Source organism: Canis aureus, chromosome 11 (assembly GCF_053574225.1).
Source record: "Canis aureus isolate CA01 chromosome 11, VMU_Caureus_v.1.0, whole genome shotgun sequence".
In the NCBI taxonomy this organism is placed as follows: Eukaryota; Metazoa; Chordata; class Mammalia; order Carnivora; family Canidae; genus Canis; species Canis aureus.
The window spans coordinates 29,744,914-29,768,503 of NC_135621.1; the positions used below are offsets into that span (position 1 = coordinate 29,744,914).

Genomic DNA, 23,590 nt, shown 5'->3' on the forward strand with positions numbered 1-23,590 from the left:
GCAGGCGCTCAACCGCTGAGCCACCCAGGTGTCCCATAATAGCACATTTTTTTCACATACTTGCATACATCTCCCAGTAAGGCTGGCATCATAATCCCCATTATCCCCTACTGATAAATAGGCCAAGGCTCTGGGGCACCAGGTCCATCCCCAGGTCCCTCACGGTTATGTGGTAGAGGCCAAGTTAGAAAGCTGACCTGAGGGACACCTGGGTGGTTCAGTGGTTGCGCGTCTGCCTTTGGCTCGGGTTGTGATCCCGGGATCCTGGGATCGAGTCCCATGTCGGGCTCCCTGCATGGAGCCTGCTTCTCTCTCTGCCTGTGTCTCTGCTTCTCTCTCTGTGTCTCTCATGGATAAATAAAATCTTAAAAGAGGAAAAAAAAAATCAAGCTGACCCGACAGGCTCCCAAGCCCTCACATGCATGCCAGATGCCACTGCTTGGAGGCTCCCGAAATGCTGCCCCCTGCCCCCTCCATCCCCACGGCTGCCTCCCGGGGGCAAGCCTGGGACAGCCTGGGAAGTGTCAGCGGGTGAAGCTCAAGCAGAACATGCGCAGGGAGGCCAGTGGCTGGCGCGGAGGTGATGGTAGCAGGGTCGGCTGCGGGGCCACTGGATTGAGCAGGAACGTCGCGTTACGGACACTTGAGCAGATCGCTTGTTTGTGGTCCTACCAGGGCCGGGCTCTGAGTGGAAGCTTCTGCCCAGGGTGGCCAGGCCTGTGGGGTGATTTCTGGGGCTCTGAGAACTTGCCTGCCTCCTTCCCAAGCCAGAAGCACTTTCCCAGAAGGAAACCCTAGGAGGGGCAAAGGCAAGAGGACTTCCCAATCCTGACAGCCCTCCAGAGTTTGTGCGCTGATAACCCTGGCTTCAGGGTACAGCGGCCCACGGAGGGCTGGGGAGAGAGGGCTCCTCGGGAGACCAGGGTGCGGGGCGGGGGTGGGGTGGGGGGTGCACACAGCGTGCTGCCGGAGGGCACCTCACCTGACAGCTGGTTGGACTCGCCCTAATGTGTGCCCTCAGGCATTTACAAGCTCTGTGAGCCTCGATTTTCTTGTCAACTCTTGTCACTGCAGGCAGTTCTGAGGACGAGTGCCAGGCCAGGCCTCGGGCTGGCTCCTGTGCCCTCCTCCTGTGCAGATAGGGGCAGAGACAGGCTCTCAGGCGGGTGGCGGCCCCTCGGGTCCTGGTGGCTGCCACAAACAGATGAGCAGTGTGCTGTAGTTGCCAAAAAAGAAACCCAAACGAGCTGCTTTCTCCAGCCGCATGAATAGAAGTGGAAGTGTGGCTTCGGGGTCTGGGAAGTCCCACTGCTTCTGGCGGGGGGGTGGGGGTGACCCTTCAAGGCAAGAGAACCCCCCTTCCCTGTTCCACCACGAGGACTCCAGAGGCTCTGGGTCTCCTGAGCGGTGCTCCAGACCTCTGGCCAAATCCACACACGTTATTTGGGGAGTGATTCCTCCAGGGAGTGGAGCCAGCGGAGGGTCACCTTCCATCATCAGACTCCACCCCCAGCCCTGCAGACAGATGCGGGCTCCCTCCCAGCTCTCGTGTGACATGCTGAGCTCCTGGCTCACAGGTTCCATGCCAGCCTGTGGGCTGACCGCGGGGCCATGCCTCGCATGCAGGCCGCTCAGAGGCACCTGCAGGACGGCAGATGGTTGGGATGGATTGACTAGGAAAAAGGGAAGGTGGTAGGTCAGGAAGATGAAAAGGGATAGCCCTGTCCCTGCAACATCTGGTCACCCCATGCCAACACTTTGGTGACCAGTTTGCTCAGGGACTCTTCAGAAGGCTTCAGAGAGGCCTTACAGCTCCCCAGGTCCCTTCCCACAATCAAAGCGGAACCCAATGGCCAGAGAAGGAAGCATCTCCCTCAAAGTCACACAGCAAGCCCGGGACCCCACTGGGAGCAGGTGGAGACTCCCAGCCCGAGGCTGCACCCAGTCCCATCCCACCCTGCAGCACTTCCACAGTTAGGACAAGATCGTACTGCAAATGGTGCTTCTGGGACTTAAGGGCAGCATCACAGGGAATAGGGTTTCGTTTCATTTAGAAGAACCTTCCTACTACAGACTCTTTCAGGGACATCACAAGTGTCCAGGTGGAGTTTGGCCCAGCAGAGAAGGGAACATGAATCAGGCCATGTGGCTGGGGGTATGCAGGGGTCCGAGTGTGTGGAAGCCCCACTGCAGGAGGGCTGAGTCTGGGGAGGGGGGTTCCCGTGGTGATGTGAGGCACATCCAGTGAGACCTGGCATGGAGAAACCCCCCTCATTTGCTGAATGGAAAGGAGTGCCCAGGCTGGGGAGTGAGCATGCTGGGCTCTGGGAAGACCAGCGGACTGGGCTGTTCTCCAGCACCTCCCAATAGTATCTGTGGAAAGGGGTTCAGCCTGGGAAACACTGGGTTAGGCAAAGTGAAACTTTTTTAAATGCAGGACTTCTCATCGGCTACTAGGGAAGAGAGATGGCGGGCAGCCTTGTCCAGACCTATCTCAACGGGAACCCCCTCCTGCAGAGCAGTACGGAGGTCTGACTCCACACCACACCGGGCCGTGCCCTGGACTAACTCCCCCTAACGCTGGCTTGCTCTCAGCTTCCTGGCAGAGCCATTCCCCAGGGACTGGACCAAGTCTCCCAGTGAAAACTCTGGTAACACCAGGGGGTTAAGTGTGCCCCAGCTGGGACTGGCAGGGGGCCCAGCGCAGCATCCCCAGGCCTCTCTAGAAACATTCTGCTGCAATTAGCACCCTGCTTCCTGGGAGCAGCCTCTGGGGAAAGCGAGAAGAGAAGCCGAGGCAGGGCCCTCAGGGGTGTGCAGGCCGCAGTTGTGTTTGGAGGGCTGAGAGCAGCAGGCGGAAGTTGTGCGCAACAGGGGGCCTCCCACTCAGCGTCTGCAGCAGCTGGGGCTCCTGGCAGGCAGGCCTGAGCGGCCACTCACTTCCAGCTGGGACGGCTCTGGGCCCGCCACAGCCCTGGGCCCTCTCTGGTGACTCAGCACCGCCAAGGGCCCCCAAGCAGGGCCTCTTCCTGTGAAGGGCTCAGGGGTGATGAGGAGGAGAACCCTGGCTGGATGGCCAAAGACTGGGCTGGGGAGGCCTGCAGGGCAGCCCCGGGACCCTCCCACTCCTGGACCCTCGTCTCCCTCCATCTCAGAAGGGCCAGGAGGGCAGCTGGTCCAGGAAAAAGGACGTTTTATTTCCATAAATATTCCTGCTCTCACTCACACACAGACCCCACTCCGCCCACAGACAGACGGATGGGCAGAGGGGGGCCACCCACAGGAGGCAGAGGCCAGGGGCCCAAGGAGACGCCCCGAGGATTCCAATGAGGGACCTCCCTTGGCCAGGGGCCCTGGAGCTCCCAGCTGGGGCCCTAGGTCTGCCGTTACCTCTGGGCTGGCAGTTACAGCCCCCACAGTCCCTCAGGAGGCCTGACGGCAAAAGGGGGCAGGTGGGTATAGTGAAGCCCCCACGAGGAGTGGGGGACAGGTGGGGCTCCCCCAACTGGGCCCCCTGAGACGATGACCACAGGGCCACCGAGAAAGAAAAGCAAAGAGTGTCAAACCACACACCAGAGAGTGCAAAGAGCTGGGGGTGCAGGCGTCACCCCCCCAGTCACCCGGTTCCTATGGAGGAGGCCTGAGCTGGTTCCTGCTCCAGCATGGCCCCCGAGTTATGGCTGGGCCTTCCCATAAGGCATAAGAGACAGGTGGGGACGACCCCACCCCAGGCTGGGGTTGGGGCTGGGCCTGAGGTCCTGGCCCCTGCCTGACAGCCCTGCTTCTCCCCTACGACCCCAAGTCCTTCCAGGGCCAGGTAGCTGTTCCCCTGCTCCAGGCTCCCCGCTGTGGCAAAGGTCCCCAGCAGTGCAAACCCAGGCCCAGCCTCCTGCTGGGTTCAGCTCCGCAGGGGAGGGGGCAAGGAAGGAGGGGCCCACAGGGGTATGGAGAGAAGCACCAGGCCAGGGGGGGATGGCCATGGGAACAAAGGGCGTCCTAGGCCACCATGGCCTCCCACCCAGGCCAGACAGCGCCCAGTCCTGCTGCCCCCTCCTCTCCCCAGCCCCTCCCTGTTCTAGAGGCTCCCCCAGGTCTCGGGTGGGGGGAACTGGTCCACGTCCCCCATCTCGTTGTAGGTCTGGTCGCCCATGGTGAAGAGAAGCTTGTAGCGGAGACGAACCTTCTCCTGCGGCAGAGAGGGTGAAGGCAGAGAGTCAGAGGGAGAGAAGAGGCTGCCCCCACCCCATAGCGGGGCGCTGTCATGGCCTGGCCCCTCACCTTCTGGGGGTTGGCGAGGAGCAGGACCTGGGTGATGGCGGAGGGGTGGACGATGGGGTTAAATGCTGGCAGTTCCGTGCCTGAAGGCGGCTGCAGCTTCACTTTCATGACCTGCAGACAGGAGAGCAGGACGGGGCCCAGCTAGCCCTGGCTTCCTGTCCCCATCCTGAGGGACCAGGCCCAGTCCACCTGCCAGCTCTTCCTTGGAGGGTCCTGAAGCTCTTGTCCCTTGGTTCCCTTCTATCCCCTGATCCCCAGGGGACCCTGCCCCCTTCCCCCCGCCCCCTGACAGCTGACTCCCGTCCAGCCCCAGATCACCCTGCCTGGAAAGGAGGGAGGCAGGCTTGTGTCACCTTGGGGACAGCTGACTGGAAAACGATGTTGCGAATGGGCTGGGGGGCAGTGCTCAGCATAGAAACCACCACCACCAGCACGTCGGAGCGCCCCGGCAGCGGGTCTCGGGCAAAGTGGAAGAGGACCCGGAAGCCATGCTGGTCATACACTGTTACTGGCAAGATGCTGCCTGGCAGAGGGAAGGGGAGAGGGTGATGGGTGGTGCCAGGCCCAAGCCCATGGGCGTCCAAACAGCTCCCCCCACCCAGCTCACATCAGGCACTCGCGGCTCTGCTGGGAACAAGTGAACGAGTCCACATGCTCAGGTCCCTGCCTTGACCCTGGGCAGTAGTGTGGCCAGGGGTTACAGACCAGCCCCCAGGTGGGGCAGGCAGACTTCCACCGTGTTGGTGGAGGCAAGATGCCACCATGGACGGAGTCACCGCTGTGGCTCCCCCAGCACTGCTCCCTGGAGAGCTGGGATGAAGGCCTGGCTGGGGGCTGGGGTCCTGCTCTCCCCGTGTGACCCTGGTACGGTCACTCTGCTGTCCAGGATCCTCCCTACTGGTAAGAGAGGGGCACCACTACCCACTCCCTGGGGACACTGAGGGGGTGATGCTCTTGGTCACAGGGCAGTCACAGGATGGCAGTCACAGGCCGAGAAGACTAGTCAGGCTTTACCTGTCTGCTCGCAGCCTGGGCTGTGAGCGGCCTCCCTTTTGCTCCCGGGCAGGAGAGGCTCAGGCTTGGACCTACATCTTTACCCTGGTCTGGTTTCATGATCTCGGAGAGACCTGGAACCTCTATGTCCTCGCCCTGACTTCCTGGGAAGGCAGCACTCAGCAGCCAGCGTACGAAGTCCTCCTGCCTATGGAACCTTGGACTCTATAGAGCACTCTGCCTTTGCTCTGAGATGGATGAAAAAGTGGAATCCTGGGAAGGGCAGGGGTCTCACCCAAAGCTCCCAAAAGGGCAGTGAGGGGGTGCTGCTGGATGGCGTGCTGACCCAGTTCAGCCCGTAGCTGCCTGCGCCCTTGGCCCACTCACTGGGTTTGATGGACTCCAGGGGCACAGTGATGGTAGCCAGCGAGAGCTCAGTCGTAGTCGGCTGCTGCGGAGGCCCAGGGGGCTCGGGAGATGCGGTATGAAGGAGGCCAGCGGCACTGGAGCTGGGCGAGCTGCAGTTGCTTTTGTTCTGCAGGTCCCGGAGTGTGAGCCGGGGGGCAGGCTGCTGCTTCTCCCTTGTTGGGGGACGTGGCATTGGGGGTGAATCTTTGGTGGCCGAGAGATCAGGGTCACAGGACAGGCTGGGATTCCTGGCTGTCCCCAATGATCAGCTGAGATGCCTCCCTGCCTCTCCGGCCTTGGTCTCCTCCCCTTGGAATAGGCAGCTCTTGCTCCCCAACCTGCCACCCTTGCCCTATAGGGTACAGTTCCCCTTTCTCTCATAACCTCTCTGTTCCACGGAACGGGCCCTGCACCTGCCTCGGGCCCTGTTGCCTCCCATAAGCCCAGCACGGAGCTCAGCACATAGCAGTCCTCTAGGTGGGGAGGAGTGGGGGGAGGGACTCCCACCCCATTCCAGCCAGGGGGTGCCCTCACCACCGCACTTGTTGGGACTCCGGGGGCAGTGACTGCTGCAGGAGGGTCTTCCCCAGGAGGTCCAGGTCATCCAGACCACTGCTTGCTGGCAGGGATGTCTGCGCTGAGGGCTGGCTGTCTGTGCTGGGGACCTGAGGCGGGGCTGGGGGTTCTGCGCCATCGGAGGACTGTTGGGCACACAAAGCATGCAGATGGGTAGGGCGATGCTGAAAAGGGGCAGAGTCACCTGGCGCTGCCCTGAAGCCCCTTCCCCTCCTTGCAGGTGACATCTGGGGAAGCAGCACGGAAGAGGACGTTCTTGCTGGCCCACTCCCCTCTTGTGGGCTGGCCTGGTCTGGGGTTCTACTCTAGAAACCATCACATTCCAGGGTCCTTAAAGTCACCCCCCAAAAAAGAACGGGGAACCCCGTCTCAACCCAACATGGAGACTCGCAGGGAGAGCATGTGGAGATGAGAATGCCTGCCTTCCCCCAACCGCAGACCCCACTTGGGGACAGGTGCCTCAGCGCCAGGGCCCCTGCCGCCCCAGGGTCCCCTCTCCTCACTGCCTCCTGGAGGCTGCCTGTCCCAGCTGCCCTCCCCCTGGGACAGGTCAGGTGGGTTCCTGGCCCTCCTACCTGGAAGTTGTTCCATCCAGCACCGTCCAAGCTGGGGCCTGGAGGGGGTGTGGGGTCGCTGAGGCCTGAGAGGAAGTGAGACAGAGATAAAGGAGCTGGATTCCTGAGAGTAAACACAGGGGCTGGGGGCTGTGTGCTGGCTTGGGGGTCACTGGCTCCTGCCCTCCCTCTACATCCCCTCGAGAGGCTTAGTTCAACGGGGAAATCCCACTTTTAGAGGGAACGAGCAGCAGAGCAGAAGCAGAAACCAAAGATCCTGAAGGCCCATTCCCTGCACCCACTGGTGTTCCTCTCCTGCCACTCTGAAGCCACCTCCATCACTAGACATCAGGACTTTTGTCTTCAGAGACAATGGGCAGCTGGGAGCCCCGAGTGGGTGGAGAGGTAGGATTCAGTGGGAGATACCAGGTGAGGATCCATGGACAGGGGGTGGCACTGTGCCCACTCAACAGTGGCCTCTGGACATCAGAGCACAGGCGGTGCCCCAGACTGAACAGCCAGGCTGGCTGGGCTGCAGTGCCCGCATGTGCACAGTGGCAGGCGTGAGCTGGGGCAGACTCCTGAGGCCTTCTCTGCCCTGGCCCGTGCCCACAGGGTGGGCTGGCTGGGACCAAGGAGAGATGGGGGCCCTGTGGATGGCTCTGCTTACTGGCCTGCCGATAAGCAGAAGGCAATCCAGGTCACCAACCAGTCTGACCTCTGCCCGCCCTGAGGTACACTCGAGACCAAGTTCACCACGGGTTTTACCTAGAGAAGACAAGTTATCCTGTTTCTAGCAAATCCTGAAGAAGTGACCTGCAGCCTGAAGTGCCGCAAAGGCAAGGCACGGGCAGCCCAGATGGCTGGGTCTCCTCTCTGGGCACAGCACCCTGAGAGCAGGGATGACACGGGGGTGGCTGCTAAGGTTTCCCACACACCCCTGACGTGTCAGGCTCCTCAACCGTGGGACTCACTGAATCCTCAAACTACCCTGTTCACCCCAAGGGCGGTGCAGTAACCTGCCCCAGGCCACACACCCGGCAAGTGGCGGCATCTGGGCCCGGCTGGAGCAGGGCCTCATTCCTGGAGTTCAAACACGGCTCTGCCACTTGGCTGTGTAACCTCAGGCTGGTGACAACCTCCTTGTGCCTCGTCTGTAAAACTGAGCCAGCAGCCGTCTGTACGAGGGGACTGCGGTACACTAGAGCAATGAGAGGAAGTGCCTGCACCGTGCGGGGCACCCTCCTCAGCAGACGGGAAGTCTGCATTGCTTACCCTGCCCCCTCCTTCACCCTTCCTGCGGCGAAGAACCGTTTAGGACAGGCCCCCTCTGTGGTCCCCAGGCTTCCTCTATTCCCCCAGAGCTGGGCGGGTGCTGCCCTGGCACTTCTGGTTCCTGTTCCCACATTTTCTCTGCTTCTGAGTAGAAACCAATGGGAGCTGGAGGCTCAGGGCTCTGCGGCAGCGGCCCAGGGACAGGAAGTACGAAGCACACCTCACTTCTCCTAAAAAGGTGGCTTTGCCCCAGGTGGGTAGTTGTTGCCTGGCACATGCTCTGCTGGGGCAGATGAGCCGGGGGCGGGGGGGGGGGGGTGCTCTGTCACTGGACCATCCTGTCCCTTTCTGTAGCTCAGAATGAAGAGGGGGCAGGTGGATGGGAGGCAGAAGCAGACCCACAGACACCCTGTGGCCAGACCCTTTTAGGTAGGGTGCCAGCTGCTGGGCCTAGACAGGAGCCCCGTCCTGGTCCACTGTCCAAGCTCTTGTGTCCCTTTCCTGGCTGATTAGCTGAGTCAGAGCCACAGAAAGGTTCAGAGAGAGACTCAGGATTGAGTGCCTCGTCCTAACCTGCGTGCCCCCTTTGGCAAGGCACCCCCCCCACCTGCCTGAGCCTTGGTTCTGCATCTGTACAGCAGGGATGTTGGTGGCATCTGCTCCTGTGGTGGGTGGAGAGTGGTGGTCTGTGATACGACAGTCTGGTAGCCGTGGTTAGGGAAGCCACCTGCCCAGGACCCTGGCTCATGAGTGCTTCTTCCGGTCCATTAGGTTTGGTTTTTACCTCAGAATTGGCTCGAGAGAACACACTGACTCTTGGCATCGAAGTCAGTTCCCGCAACTAAACCTTTGAGGTTCCTCTGACAGAGCTCAAGCTCTTTTTATTTCTTTTTTAATAACTTCAGGGCTGAGACGGAGAGGCCACCACCACGATCTCCTGCTTCTAAAGCCTCAGAGGGGGCTGCTGCATCAGAAAGCTGGACTCCTAACAACTGTCTGGCCAGCTGGCTGCCCCCTGCATCTTCCCCAGGCATGTGCCTGGTCCCCGTGGGCTCTTGAGCCCTGCCGCTGGCCCATAGTCCAGGACCGGCCTGGGACATGGAGTGCTTGGGGCTCTGGCAGCAGCTTCCCCGGAGCTTCCGGTACTGCAGGGCCATGGCTCTGTCCCTGTGCCTCTCTCCCTCTTTTTTTAAAGATTTATGTATGTATGTATGTATGTATTCATGAGAGACGCAGAGAGAGAGACAGAGACACAGAAAGATGGAGAAGCAGGCTCCTCACAGGGACTCTCCCCCGACCCCAGGGTCACACTCTGAGCCTAAGGCAGATGCTCAACTGCTGAGCCACCCAGGCATCCCATGCCTCTCTCCCTCTAGATGGGTGGGAAAACCACAGCTCTCTGCTGGGAGGCTCCCAATTCTTGGCTCTAACCTGCTGTGGGGAAGTCCCACCATTTCCCCACAGGCCACTGGAGCCTAGGTATGGGCGGCTCACCAGAGCTCGCTTTAGAGGCTGGCCAGTCTCACCCTTTGGCTAGTGACCCAGTAAGAACTCCTTAACATTCCTGAGCCTCAGCCTCCTCAGCTGTGAAATGGGCCTAACCCCACAGGACCCACCGGATGCAGGATGCCTCACGTACTGTGGGCATCCCCTCCACCTGCAGCCAGCCCACCCTCCTCTGGGCCCCAGCCCTTCCTCACCCAGAGACATGAGCTCATCATCAAGCAGGGAAACTGAGGTGCTAGGCTGCTCGGAGCTGGCTGGGTCAGCAGGGCGGGTGGGCACGCCTGGGTAGGTGGTGCCCGTAGGAGGGAGATCCAGGCCGGAGAGGTCCAGCAGGGCCGAGGTGCTCCCTGCGGGGAAAGGAGAGTCAGGCACGCCCTGGGTGGAGGACAGTCAGGCTGTTGGAGGCCAAGGTGCTGGGGCGGGGGGGGACCTGGGGGGCAGGAAGCTGTCCCCCTACCCCCCACAGCCCTCCTGCTTCCTTTGCCCTCCTTGGCCATACTGTCCTGGCCCCCAAATCTGACACCAGGCCCTTTGTCTAGCACACGGTGTTCCTTCTGTCCAGAACCTATTTTCTCCTTCTCTCTACTTGGCCAGCTGCCCCCCATCCTTTGAGATGTCAGTTAAATTCGGCTGCTTCTGTGTAACCCCTGCCCCTGCAGCCCCCCAACAGGGTCCCTTCTAACCTCTGTGGGCCCCCATGGCTGTCACTTCACTCTGACTGGAGCCGAGCCTACAACATCTGTGTGCTAAACCCTCCCTCCCACCTTCTGATAAGTAAACCAAGCCTGGAGGGTGCCTTCCAGCCCCACATGACAGGTGCCAGATCTATCAAATGAAAGAAAGGCCTTCCTTCTTCTGCCCGTCCTTGCCAAACCCTGGCTCCCTCTCCCTCCTCCTCATGTCCAGACTTCCTCCCCCACAGCTGCAGCCTTGGCCCAGACTTCCCCCCCCAGCTCTCTCCTTAGGGGCCTTCCCTATTTAAGGGGCCAGGGTCACCCTGGCAGTCACAGCCCCCAGCTCTGGAACCAGCGCTCCACCAGCCTGGTAGGGCCCTCCCCAGCTCCCCTGCCAGATGCTCACCAGGGATGGAGCTGGCTGCAGCATCACCATTGACCTCCTCACCCCTCACCAGCTGCTTGTACAGGTTGATCACCTGGGTGAGGTTGTCGTTGGCCTGCAGGATCTCGGCTGGAACAGGCAAGAGAGGAGAGACTAGGCTGAGGGAAGGTGGGGGCCTTTGGGGGGAGATGAACACCTGCATCCATCCCAGCCCTCGGGTAAGGGGGTGGGGCGGGGGCATCCCGTTTGCTCTACTCAGGCCCCCTGCCACCTCCTCTTGTCCAGTGTCTCCACTTGACCACCACCTGGAAAACCATCACTGCTCACGTCCTTGCTTATTGTCTGTCTCCTCTCCATAGGCTGCACGCCCCACTGAGGAATCATATCCCCAGGGACTAGAACAGTGCCGGGCACAAACTAGGCCCTTACCAACACCACCCCCTCAGGGGCTGGGGCTTAGAGGGGTCTGGGCAGCAAGCAAGTCTCTTGGGCAGGGACTAGGTTCCTGGCACACAGAAGGCACTCAGTGAGCTTCCACTGTATCAGGTGCTGAGATGGCACCCAGATTGCTGCCCAGAGACCCTGGATGCCAGAGAATAAGGACAAGAACCTGATAATGTGGCCCTGGCAGGGGTCACAGGGCCCCGCTCCGGACTGCTCAAGCCTGCGGGACTTGTCCTCAGTTTCCAGCCCTTACCTACCAGGAGGCAGTGTCTGGCGAGAGCCCCTGGCCTACCCTGGCTCTGTCACTGTTATGCTCTTGGTCTGGGCAAGTTCCTTCTCCCCATTTCAGCTTGTTCAGCTTGTGGGCAGTAAATGAACTGCCCAAGCAGGGGCTTGGCCCATAGCATCTCATAACCACATCTGCTCCTGCTCTCTGCTTCCTCAATGAGGAGGAATCCGAGGTCCTGGAGAAGGGGGGCCCCCTGGTGGCAGCTCCTGTCAACTGCAGATACTTAGCAAGGCCTGAGAGAGGCAGCGGAGGAAAAGTCTTAGGTGACTCTGCTGGGGGCTCACCTAAGGCCTCATCGTTGTCCTCAGTGTCACTGGCCAGTCGGAAGAGTGTTGGCCGCATCCGCTCACAGCGCTGGTACAGCTCCTGGGGGCAGCAGGGTGGGAGGGTCAGGCCGGTGGGGGCCAGGTGAGGGTGGGGGCTGGGCAGAGGAGGCCGGTGAACCCAGACTGAACCTGGACCAGTACCCATACCTTCATGAGGTCCTCGCTGCTGCGGGCTGAGGCTCCGCCCTGGCTGTGGCTCATCACCATCTCTGTCAGCAGCTTCACGTTGTTGTTTACCTCCTCAATGGCACTCACCCGCTTTGAGATCTTCTCCATCCGCTTCTGGTCCTGGGGAGGCAGCAGCCCGGGAGAGCCCAGGTCATGCCTGCTCTGAGCCAGGCACTGTCCACAGCACTCTAGTTTCCACTGGCTTGGTGTGACCCCCCACAGAGTGCTCGTGCCCAGCACAGGGCATTTAAGTCCAAGAAGCCCTCTGCCAACCACGTGCTCACTTCCTCTCCTCTTCTGTCCTGATGCCCCCTGGGCCCAGGCCTCTGCAGGAGCCAGTCAGAACCTCCAAAGCCCTCAGACACAATCTCCAGGGTGGCTTGGGAATCTGGGCTGGGTGGTTCTGGAGGACCAGAGCTACATACCCACGCCTGTGGTTTTACATGACCCTAGCTCTCCTTGTGTTTGACCCTTGAAAGGAGGTGCCTGCACTTGAGAGCCAAAGGGAGCCTTCGTGGTCACTGAGCACAACTCAACACTAGGACAGAGACCCTCCCATCCCATGCCCGCCATGCTTACTATGCACATTCCTCCCGGGTGGGACAAAAGGTGGGCTTGTGCTGTGCCCTCTAGCATAGTCACCCTCCTTGAGAGGGGCCACCCCGGACTTCCTCTACACTGTCAAGGCACACCCAGCTTGTCCTGAGTACAGCCTGGGACTTCTGCCCTGAGTGTCTCCAGACTGTAGGCTTTGATGGCCTGCCTCCATCAATAAAAGAAGTTTCAGCGTGTGCCCACAACATCTATATGCTTGCTTAGAAGTTAAACACATACTCTTCTCTTTCCATGCAAGACATACACATATGTGAGTCCCTTAAATATAATGAACGATGCCTAACTGATTTCTGTTTCTCGTGGAAGAGGGAGCTGGCCTCACAGAAGGCCCTTTACCTGGGTCACTGCAGGATTCCTCATATGCACACACACAACCCCACCTCGGTGGCCCAGCTCAGATCCCCACTTTGCCTCCTCCCTGCACCACGGGCTTGGCCATCACCTCTTGCACCATCTCCTTGATGAGTTTGTTGGCTGCTCGAAGGTCCTCGGGGTGGGAGCTCTTCAGTAAGCGGGCCAGCATCTGCAGGGATGGAGGGGCACAGCTGTGACACCAGGACTGGGCCTGGGGTCATATCCTGGCTCCCCATTTCCTCACTGGGGGGACACAGGGCGTGTATTAAGCTCTTTGAGAAATGGTGAGACTCTACCGACACTTGATGGAGGAGGCCATAGGACGCCTGAAACACTGCACATGAATACTCCCCAAAGAAGTTCTCAACAAATGGTACAAAATGTTATATGACTATCACGAGAGGATCTTTCTGGGTGTACCAGAAAGGTACAGAAAGCATGTACCAGAAACTCAATAGCGCTTACCCTCTGGGGCTGGGACTAGGTAGACAGGACCTTTTATTTTGTATCTTAGCTCCTCTGTGCTATTTAATTTCTTGCCCATGAGCACAAGCTTCTTCAACACAAAGTTCATGAAATTACCATTGAAAGGATCAAAGACAAAACTGCTGCTCAATGCCCTCAAAGTAATCCCAGGGATACCAAACATGCTCCTGTGCTTACTAAATGCAGGGGTTCTGGATGAGAAGTACTCAGTACACAGAAGTGCTTTATAAACTGTGCCTGTCACCCACTACGGTGACTGTGCCCCGCGTGAGCCTCTGTTTCAGGTCAGGGCAGCCAGGGCCTGGAATTCAGACCAAGTGGGCCCCGAAGCTCCTCGTCTACCCCTCCTACCCCTCCCTGGAACCTCACCTTGGATTTCTCCTCGTCCTCAAAGATCACATTCTTGGGTCGTGGAGGAGGAAGGGGAAAGGTGGCATCATCTGGAAGTTTGGGGTCGGACTTCACAATCCCTGGAGCAGACAGTGGTGAGAAGGCTGTCAACAGGACCTAGGGCCAGGGGTGGGATGGGAAGGGGCGGCAGGCAGGCGAGGGTAGGATGGAGGCTTGGGGACAGCCCTTCTCCAGCATACTGGCTTTGGACTCTGGTGGGCCAGAGTCAGCTCCTGAACTAAGATGCCAAACTGAGTGGTGGAGTTTAGGCACCCGTATTTTAAGGCCACTCTGTGGAGCCCATAAACAGGCCCCCCTCGCTATAGGTTCTCGGAAAGTTAAAGGGCAGTTCCATGACCACGTTGCCAGAAGCTGCCCCTGAAGTGGCCAAAAGCCCCAGCTCAGGGAGGAGGCACTGCTCACACCCCACCATCTGGTGCCTCACCCTGCTTCTTCAGCATCTGGTAGGCCTCTGCGATTTTCACCTCCTCAGGCAGGCCGACCGTCCAGCTGTAGAGGAGCTCCAGGATCTTGTTCTTCACCTTCTCTGATGTCCGTGAGCCCAGGTACTTCAGACACCAAGGGGAGAGGAGGCTTTTGCAGTTGTCTGGCCCCACTCACTGCAGCCCAGCCCCTGCCCCAACCTGGCTGCTCCCCAGGGCTCCAGGGAAATCTCAGCTTGCGGGGCCCTCACGTCCCACCTGGCTGGACTGGTGCAGACTGAGCTCACCTCCTAGCTCTGCTGCTCACTAGCTGTGCCAGCCCTGAAGGTCTGTTGGCCCCACCTGTTAAGTAGGGATGATAGCAGTGACACCATGGTGAGGATGCAGAGCTGACACGGGGAAGGTGCAGAGCCTAGCGCCTGCTTTCAGCCAGCTCAACTCTGGCTTAACTCAGTGACCTCAGGAAGGAGGAGCCACCTGGCTTGGGGCTGGCCAGGGTAGGGGCAGGTGTGGAATTGCTTGGCCCTGGGTCCCACTCACAGTCTCTTAGCAGCAGACTAGGCTGAGGCAACTGGCTCTCACACCAGTCACCTCCTGGGAAGAGAATGGGGGGCCGGCTGGAACATTCAGCTGCTACTGGTCAAGAGAGGGGTATGAATGAAGGAGGGACAAAGGGGGTGGGCTCTCACCCAAGGGGCAATAAGCATGTGCATGCTAGGGATGCCTGGGTGGCTCAGTGGTTGAGCGTCTGCCTTTGGCTCAGGGCATGATCCCGGGGTCCTGGGATTGAGTCCTGCATCGAGCTCCCTGCAGGGAGCCTGCTTCTCCCTCTGCCTGTGTCTCTGTGTATCTCATGAATGAATAAATAAAATCTTAAAAAAGAAAAAGCACGTGCATGCCCTACGGGAGGACCCCCTCACCCCCCACCCAAGGCCAAGGCTAGGGCTTGACCCATCAGGGGGCTCAGCCATTCAGGTTTGGGGCCTCAGCATCCAAGGTCTCATGGAGGCTACTCTTGTGAGGTGGGGACAGGGAGACCCTACACTAGAACCCTAGGAGCGTGGGGAGACATCAGAGACAGAGTGGCCTACTGGGGAGGCTGATCAGCAGCTGCGTGCATGCCCTGTGCTCATTCCTCACTAAGCCTGAGCCGCCCCATCCTTGAGCAGTTCCAGAGCAGCCAGCTACCTGGTGACCTGGAAGCCCTCCTCCTGGACCTCCCACCATCCCAGACTCAGCTGTGAATGACCTCAAGGAAGGCTCTGTGTTTGTGCCAGAGTTCTAACGGGAGCCTGAGCAGCAGATGTGGGAACCCCAATGTGAGTTTCTGGGAGGACAGCAGTCAGGTGCCTCCCACACAGGGTCCTCCTTCAACCCCCCCCCCCCCATGACTGCACAGGCCTAAACTGGGGCTGGGAGCACTCACCTTGGGAGACACGACCTTGATGAGCTCATTGAGAAAGCGGAACTTGCCCACCTCGTCATGGAACCTTTTGCCACAGCTCTTCATACATGTTTCCAGCACCTAGTGTGGGGGGAACCCAAGGAGAGGGGTCAGAAGAGACAGTCTCTCCTCCCACACCTTGGCCAGGGCCTGGAAGCCCAGGGATGGGCATTCAGAGGGTGGAGGGTGGGGGGAATGACTCCTGAGGACAAGTGGATTCTGAGGGTCAGAGGCCCCAGAGCCTGATCACCACCTTCTGAGGTGGGGTGGGTGCCCTTGAGGGCTGGCAATGTCTAACTGGCAGCGCCGAGGGAGCCCCTCCATGGCCTGGCCACATTTGAGCACCACTTGTAAATGAATTCCCTATTCTTTTTCTGCAAAGGTTTTTTAAACTTCAATAGGCACCATGCACCTCGCCTTATCCTATTTATCTGTGCACTCATAGGACTAGCAAGTTTGAGAAAACCCTATCAAAACAAGTACATAACTATGAAAAGAAAACCTGCTTATCTGCCACCTAAGGTCAGCCTCGGTCTATGGTGAGTTGCTAAGGGGCCCTTTCCTGGGGGCCACAGACCGTGCATCCCCCAGTCTTCTTCTGACATCGCTTCAAAAGTTCTGGCCCAAGCCCAGCGCCAACACTTGAACCCCCAAGGGAAGGACGGTACTGTCTCGGTCGGGAGACCACTGATGGGCTGAGCTGGTTCCATAATGCACCTGGGAGCTTTATAAATGTGCAGGTTCCCGGGAGCAGATCCTGAAGGAACTTGGGTTCAGTGGGCCCGGGGTGGGCCTTCATTCAGTATGTAACTGGCCTCCTGGAGATCTGACACCCTGGCCTCCTGGAGATCTGACACCCAGCTGGAGCAGGGAACCTAGTCCAGACAGTCCTGGAGGGCTTCCTCCCCACAAGAAGCCTAATGGTGCAGGGGCTGGGACGGGAGGCTCTGGGCCCCCAGGGGCTGGCCCAAACTCCTGATTGAGGTCATTCTGGCACCACTCCTTTGGGCTCGAAAGAAGAGCCTGATGGGACCCCCAAAAGACTTCAATCTTGGCCTCCCTGGGTCGTATTCACGTGGTCAAGGGACAGATGGCACGTTCTCCCCTCTTCTTACCGTCAGGGCTTGGATCGCCTCCCACTCCTGCGGTGACTGGATCTTGTGAGCCAACAGCCGCGTGGCAAGCGGAGGCCTAGGTGAGAGGAACAGCACAGATCCCAAACAGCCAGAGCCCAAGGCTCCCCAGGGCTCCACACCACCCTACTCGGATCGCAGCCCTTGGTGGCTTTGGTGGGGCAGATACAAAGGCCCAGCTCCTTTTCTGATCATCTGGGGCCAGAGATGTGGCCTGACAGGACAGGGCCAGCAAGGAATATGAGCTGGGGACCATTGAAACGCGTGAGCTCGGCCCGTTGGCCAGCTTTCCTGAGAACTGCTAGTGGGACCCCAGCCTTGAATGACCCAGTCTGGGAGTACACCATGACAAGGTACCATGAAGGATGGGCAGACATAGCTCCCTGGGAATTTGAGGGGACACAGGACATTCTGCTGAGCAAAATCAAAGATGGCAATGTCGCCACTAGATCATAAAAGACCCATCACTAGTGACAGTGCTTAGGATGTATGAGGAGCCTCACATGCATTTTCCTGCCCAGCCTTCAGGGGAGCTCTACAGGGTTGGCAGCGCTCTCGCCTCCCCTTTACAGCAGAAGACCTGGAGGCATGCCCGGCTGACTCAGCGGACAGAGGGACGGGGTTCGCACCCCAGCAGCTGGATGCGGGGTCACCGCACTTTATGCACGGCCTCCTGGAGCAGAGCACCGGCACTGGTGGGAGTGCAGTGGAGGTGGAGCACCCTGGCTGCGGTCCCCAAACGTCAGCACCACCTGGGGGAGCCTGCTAACAAAGCCACCCCAAGCTCCCTGCCACTCTAGTCCTTATCTGCACCCAGGCCCCAAATGTGCATTTTTGAACAGCACTAATTTTAATGCAGGTGGTTCTCGCTCCTCTTTGAGCCAAGGGCCTGCTGGCCTCCTCCCAGCTGAGGAGCATGTCCCAACAAAGCACTGGCTGGGGTGTAGGCGGGCCTGGGCTTAATGCAGCCCAGGACTACCATTTTCTTTGTGGGGAACCCCTGAGTCCCCTGGGCCTCAGTTTATTCACCTGTAAAATGGGTTCAGTAAGGCCTGGTTTACAGGGTGGCACCGAGCAGCACCGAGTACCCACTACCATCATTAATTTGTAAGCACATTTAGAACGAAAGCTGAGTCTCCGCCCACTCATGTCTCTGCCCAAGGCCAGGGTCTGGAGTGTGCAAGGCAGGTGCCCAGTAGATTCTGTTGAGTACGTGAGCAAAAGAGGAGGCCACCTACCCCTCAAAGTCCTCGTTGAGCTGTTCGCAGAAGCCGTTGATGCTGGCCCAATTCAGCTCCTTGTTTAGAGGATTTGTGGCTCTATCTGTAGGAGGAGAGAGGGCCATGGTGGCCTGGTGAAGGGATCCCTGCCTCTCCCACTCCCTCTGGCAGTGGGGTTGGTCAGTAGGGGACAGGACTGAGCATACAAAGAGACTCCCTTTGACATCCTGTTCCAGTAGCTTCAAGACCCAAGTGATGATCTTCAGCTGCATCAATGGACAGATGAGCTCCTGTCCACTGGCTTCCCCTTGTGGCCTCTCCCCGAATAGCGCTACTTTTAGAGCCAGTGCTCAGGGGTGGTTCGCCACACTCTAGTGTTCCCATCTCCACAGCTGCACACCTTTCTGCCTGCTCCTGAAAGTGTCCTCACAGTTCTCATGGAATTTATACACTCAGATCCAGAAGTAAGGAAAAAAAGAAAAAAGCCATAGTTCTGCTCTCAAGGAGCCATGTGGCTGGCTGGGAAGTGGGCCAAGGGAAGCTAGGTTCTCAATACAATGTGACAAAGGGCGAAGGAGCCAGAGCAGGGGATTTCAGTCGGGCCTAGGACCAGGGAGGCTGTCTGGAAGAGGCAATGCTCAAGCAGGAGTTAGTTAACCAAGCTGGGATGGCATGAAGGCTGTGTGTGAGGAGGAGAGATGTAGATCACTGAGCAAAGGGCAGAGCACGAAGGACCTTGGTAATAAGGACTGCAGCTCAGATATCACCTCCTCCACGAAGTCTTCCCTAACCCTGGCTCCTGCCCAGGGTGGCACTGCTGGATCAGCTCTCTCTTGTGTGTCCCCCAGCTCTGACCTTCATCCAAGGGCCCAAGCCTGCAGTTGCACTGCATCTCAGCCTCTTGGGCACATGCCTATTTTCCCTTGGCAAACAAATGACTGAAGGAGGGCTTGGCTGTGGGCAGGTGGGCATAGGTTCTGGAGAAGTCTGAATCCAGGAAGGAGTAGTGGCCAGGAAAGGACACAGGTTTACAGAAGGGGGTAATAAACAAAGCCAATCATCTCCCTGATGCCCAATGCTGATTAAAAAACAATGAGGTAGCCCACGTGACTTCCCTGAACCTCTGTTTCCCCATTTGTAAAGTTGGAGGGAAATGAGGACTGATTTAGGTGACAAAATACTTTACGCAAGATGAGGCCATGGTGACAGCCAGAGCTAGATCTTCACTACTTCCCCAGAGCCTGTCTCTAAGCTTCACCCCATCCTGGTCTGTTCTACCCAAGCCGGACATTGAGCAGGGGGTGTAACGGGCAACACCGCCCAGCATGGGGGAGGGTGTCGGATAGAGAGGGATCTGTGGACAGGAGGCTGGGGACCCAACATGTGGCACCTGCCCACCTTGGTTCTATGCTGTGGTGGGAGGTCCAGAGCCCTGGGATTCCAGTGCCTGGCAGCCATTTATTCAATTCACATTTAGTCAATAAATATTCTGAGTGCTGGGGTCACAGAAGTAAACAAGACAAAATCCCTGCCCTTCCAGAGCTCACAGCCCAGCGAGAGAAACACCTACCACTCAGACAGATAAACAAACAGAACACTGTACACTGTTGTGAAGCACCATGAAGAAAATCATAGCAAGGAGAACGTATGGAAAGTGTTTGGGGGCGGGGGGGATGTGCTGCTCTCTCTGGGAGAGCTCTCAGAGGAGGTAGAGCTAAGCAGAGGTCTGAAGGAAGCATTTTCTCTCGGTACAAATCTGTTCCAGGAGCCCTGCATAGCCTTCTAGTCCCTCGGGGAAAGGAAGCCCCTGCTGAACACCCAGGGACCCAAGAATAGCTGTCATCCCCCCCCACCCCGCTGCCACCTGCCCCACCAAGGGAAAGTGTGTCCATCTACTCTGCCTCCTAGTTCCCCAACACGGCCAGAGGCTGGGGAACACGAGTCTGGAGTTAGAAAGATAGAATGGGGCTAGATCCTATCCTCTATGACATCTGGGTGGGGGACTCTAATAAAACAGGAAGTCCCTTAGAAGTATCAGACACATGAGTCTGAGTGAGGACAGAGAAGCTAGTTCTACAAACTGCTCCTGAGTCAGAAGCCAGTGAGGAAGAAGCAGTGGCATCATGAGACACCAACTTTCTCCCCTGCGTTGGGCTCAGAGTGAGAGCTGACCAACGTCTCTGGCCTGAGCACCCAGCCCCCAGCCCTCTTACCTCTACCTGGGGGGAGCACTTTCCCCGGCAGGCAGGCAGCAAGGGAGAACACCCAGGGAGGGCAGAGAGAAGTCTTTCACAATGCAGCACAACTCTATCCTGTCACTCCACAGCGGTGACGATATCATCTACCTACTAGAAGCTACTCTTTACCCTCAAACCACTGCAAGAGAAGAGCTTATCATTTTGGTAAGGGATAATGGGGAAGAAAAAGAGGGAGCAATCGTAGCCTCAGTCTATTAGAGTCCAGCCTGCTGCCAAACCCAGGTGTCCGGACTCCTGTTTCTCAGATCAGGCTCTGGACTCTCGGAAAACCCGGACTATTGCTAAACCCGAGACTGCTTTGTATCACCCTCAGTCCAAGTCCTGTCCTGCAGTTGTCAGATCTGTTAGCCAGGGCCCTGCCCATCCCCCCAAGCTGCTGCGGGGACCTGGACACTTGTGGCGTTCTGGCACAGTCTCGGTGACCACCGCGTGCCTCCTTTCCATGCCCTCCCCCTCCACTGGCTAGACTGACTTTGAAACATGCCTGCAAATGCTCTGGTTCCTGGGCCAGCCTCAGGGTTCGGTTCTGCTCGAGACTGGCTCAGAGAAGGCTGGTCATGACTGCAAATCACCCCGCACAGCCCCTGACGTGCCAGGGACCAAGGAGCGAGCTGAAGGTAGACCGAGAGCTCCCTGAGGCCCTGGCACAGACGTGGCCCGAAGAAGAGACTGGGGAGGAGCTGTCACTAGCCCAGGGAGAGTCCAGGAGGCAGGCTGTGAGAGCCAGTATCTCCGTCAGCAATATGGCTTAGGGGCCAGGCAGAAAGTGTAGGGGCTCCGAAGCCTGAGTAATAGGAGCCGGTGCCTAAGGAGACACAGGGAAGGGGTTCAGGGGCCTTGGAGGAAGGTCAGCCAAGGCTGGGAAAGGAGTCTCGCTCGGGCAGAGGTATGAACCTGAGGGGCTGGGCTGAGGGCAGTGGGAGGGAGCTTGACGCTACCTCTGGAGTCTCAGATGGGGCCCTCCCAAGCCTGTAGGGCTCGAGGGATCCCCACGGTGTGGCCAGAGTTGGAGGATCTGATGGGCCAGAGTCCTGGGCGAGGGAACGAGCAAATCTGAAAGGCGCTGCGGGCTCAAGGAACGCAGAGGAGGGAATCACGCAGGCCGGGCCGGGCAGCGGAGGGCTTGCGGCCCTCGGAGTAGGGCCCTCCCTGCGGGGCCGCCCAGGGGCTGCTGGCTTGCCCCCCACCCCGGGCCGAGGAACGACTCGGGGGTCCGCTCTTCAGCAGAGAAGGCTGGGCCTGTGGGGCGTGGGGACGACGGTGTCCGTCCGGGGGGCTCCGGGCGCAGCTCCCTCCGGCCCAAGGACCGGATGGGTGGGCGGTGCCCGCGCCCACCGAGCGCCCGCGCGGCGGCGGGGTCTTCCTCCACCCCAGGGTCGGAGGGAGCCGGCTCCGGGCGCCGCCTCTCCTGGGCCGGAGGCGGAGCGTGGGGAGGGGGCGCCGCGTACCCCGCCCCCGCCGGGAAGGGGCCCGCCTCGTGCCCCCGGTTCCGGTTCCGGTCCGGCCCGCGCCCCTCCCGGACACTCACTGATTCGCGCCTCCAGAGTCTCCGGCTCCATCGCGGGCTCCATCCGCCACGGGACCCCAAGCCTCGGCACCGCCCCCCGCCCCCCGCCGCTCTCGCGGGACCTCCTCGGCACCGCCCTCCGCCGATTAAAGGGGCAACGTCCGCCCAGACGCGCGGGAGCGGCGCACGGGAGCGCTCGGCACCATAGAGACGCGAACGAGCTGGCCTAGAGGGTCACTCGCTCTCCCGACTCCTCCCCCCAGGTGGTGTCTACGTCGCGGGCGGGACTCGACCCCTGCCTTCCCGTTCCTGGCGCTCAGGCGGGAGAGGAAGCGGAGGGACTGGGGGCCGAGAAGGGCACCATGGAAACCCCACGGGACGCTGTAGCTCGTTGTGCGTCACGAAGATCCCCGTGACTGCTTCCGGAAGAACCCTCCGCGGCCATGTTTCTGAGGGGCTCTGAGGTCACTTCCGGAACTCTGAGGGGACACTTCCGCTTAGACTGGAAAAGTGGGAGGGTCCCTTAAAGGGGCCATGACGTACATTGGCCGTGGCGAAAGCGACAAGTCAAAGTTTGTCGAGTGCTTACAGTGTTGCAGGCATTGTTCTAAGCACTTTTTTTTTTAAAAAAAGATTTTATTTATTTATTCATGAGAGATGCAGAGAAAGAGGCAGAGACATAGGCTGAGGGAGAAACAGGCTCCCTGTGGGAAGCCCGATGCAGGACTCGATTCTGGGACCCCAGGATCATAACCTGGGGCAAATGCACAGCCAAAAGCAGATGCCCCTGTTCTAAGCACTTTTATACATGAATGCATTCTGTCCCCACAACCAACCCATGAGCCAGATGGTGTGTCTGAGGTCACACAAGGAGCGGAGCCTAAATCCTGTGCTGTCTGCGTTCATTTTGCGATTGCTTTGCTCAGGGATGGGCGCTGGAGGAGAAAGGCCAGGCTGGATACATATTACAGAGGTGGGGGAAGCCCACGGGTGGTGGCAAGTCAGGAGGTTGCTCCCGACTGCAAATGAGGTGTGTGTGTGTGTGGGGGGGGGGCTCTTGAAAGGGCAGGTTTCACAGAGGGGACATTTAGCTGCGAGACGGACGGACTTCTCCGGGTAAACCTGGGGGGAAAAGATGTTTCGGGTGGAGGGAACCAGACGTTTCAGGGCTCGCAGGGTCGAACGAGTAAGGTGCATTTAGAGAATCGAAAACATATCCACAGGGCTCCCGGGGATGTTGGCCTGGCGGTAGGCAGGCGCGAGATCATGCGGGTCTGTGTTCAGCTTTTTTTCTGGAAGCCATATGGGTGTCGTTAAAGAGCTTCATGGGGGATCCCTGGTGGCGCAGCGGTTGGGCGCCTGCCTTTGGCCCAGGGCGCGATCCTGGAGACCCGGGATCGAATCCCACATCGGGCTCCCGGTGCATGGAGCCTGCTTCTCCCTCTGCCTGTGTCTCTGCCTCTCTCTCTCTCTCTCTCTCTCTGTGTGTGACTATCATAAATAAATAAAAAAAAAAAAAATTAAAGAGCTTCATGGGCGGCGACAAAGTCAGGCTTTTGTTTCAGAGCCGTCCCGGCGGCAAGAGTGGGGAGACGATACGGGTGGGGGCTCGCCTGAAATCGGGGGGGGGGGGCGGGACAGGCAGATTTCCTAGCCCTGAGGTCCTTCCTCCTGCCGCTTCTTCCTCCAGCAAAGGTCTCCCTCCTCGGGCTTTCCACCTGCCTGCGGGGACCGCCGGGTGACGTCACGCCCAGGGAGCGGGTCCCCGGGCTCCCCCGGGTCGGCTGCAGTCTGTCGCCCCCTGGCGGCCCTCCGGGGAGCCACCCCTCTGGAGCCGCCCTGTCCCGGGGAGGGTTAAAGCCGC

General features: G+C 59.1%; 1 protein-coding gene across 3 annotated transcripts; it reads right to left on the reverse strand.

Moving 5' to 3' along the window:
• Positions 1 to 3,176: 3,176 nt before the first annotated feature.
• On the reverse strand, positions 3,177 to 22,186 carry GGA1 (golgi associated, gamma adaptin ear containing, ARF binding protein 1). 3 transcript variants are annotated; one of them, XM_077914606.1, is made up of 17 exons: positions 21,748 to 22,186; positions 17,980 to 18,064; positions 16,724 to 16,799; positions 15,591 to 15,689; positions 14,167 to 14,290; positions 13,701 to 13,801; positions 12,934 to 13,014; positions 11,856 to 11,996; positions 11,667 to 11,748; positions 10,671 to 10,778; positions 9,785 to 9,937; positions 6,831 to 6,895; positions 6,214 to 6,380; positions 5,659 to 5,852; positions 4,632 to 4,801; positions 4,279 to 4,389; positions 3,177 to 4,186 (listed from the first exon to the last, which is right to left on the reverse strand). In XM_077914606.1, exons 1-17 carry the CDS (start codon positions 21,788 to 21,790, stop codon positions 4,076 to 4,078), a joined length of 1,911 nt encoding a protein of 636 aa, XP_077770732.1. In that variant the 5' UTR covers positions 21,791 to 22,186; the 3' UTR covers positions 3,177 to 4,075. The 3 variants fall into 3 exon arrangements, with proteins under 3 accessions (XP_077770732.1, XP_077770734.1, XP_077770735.1); XM_077914608.1 differs by lacking the exon at positions 21,748 to 22,186 and adding an exon at positions 21,158 to 21,504; XM_077914609.1 differs by lacking the exon at positions 21,748 to 22,186 and adding an exon at positions 20,704 to 20,849.
• Positions 22,187 to 23,590: the final 1,404 nt, after the last annotated feature.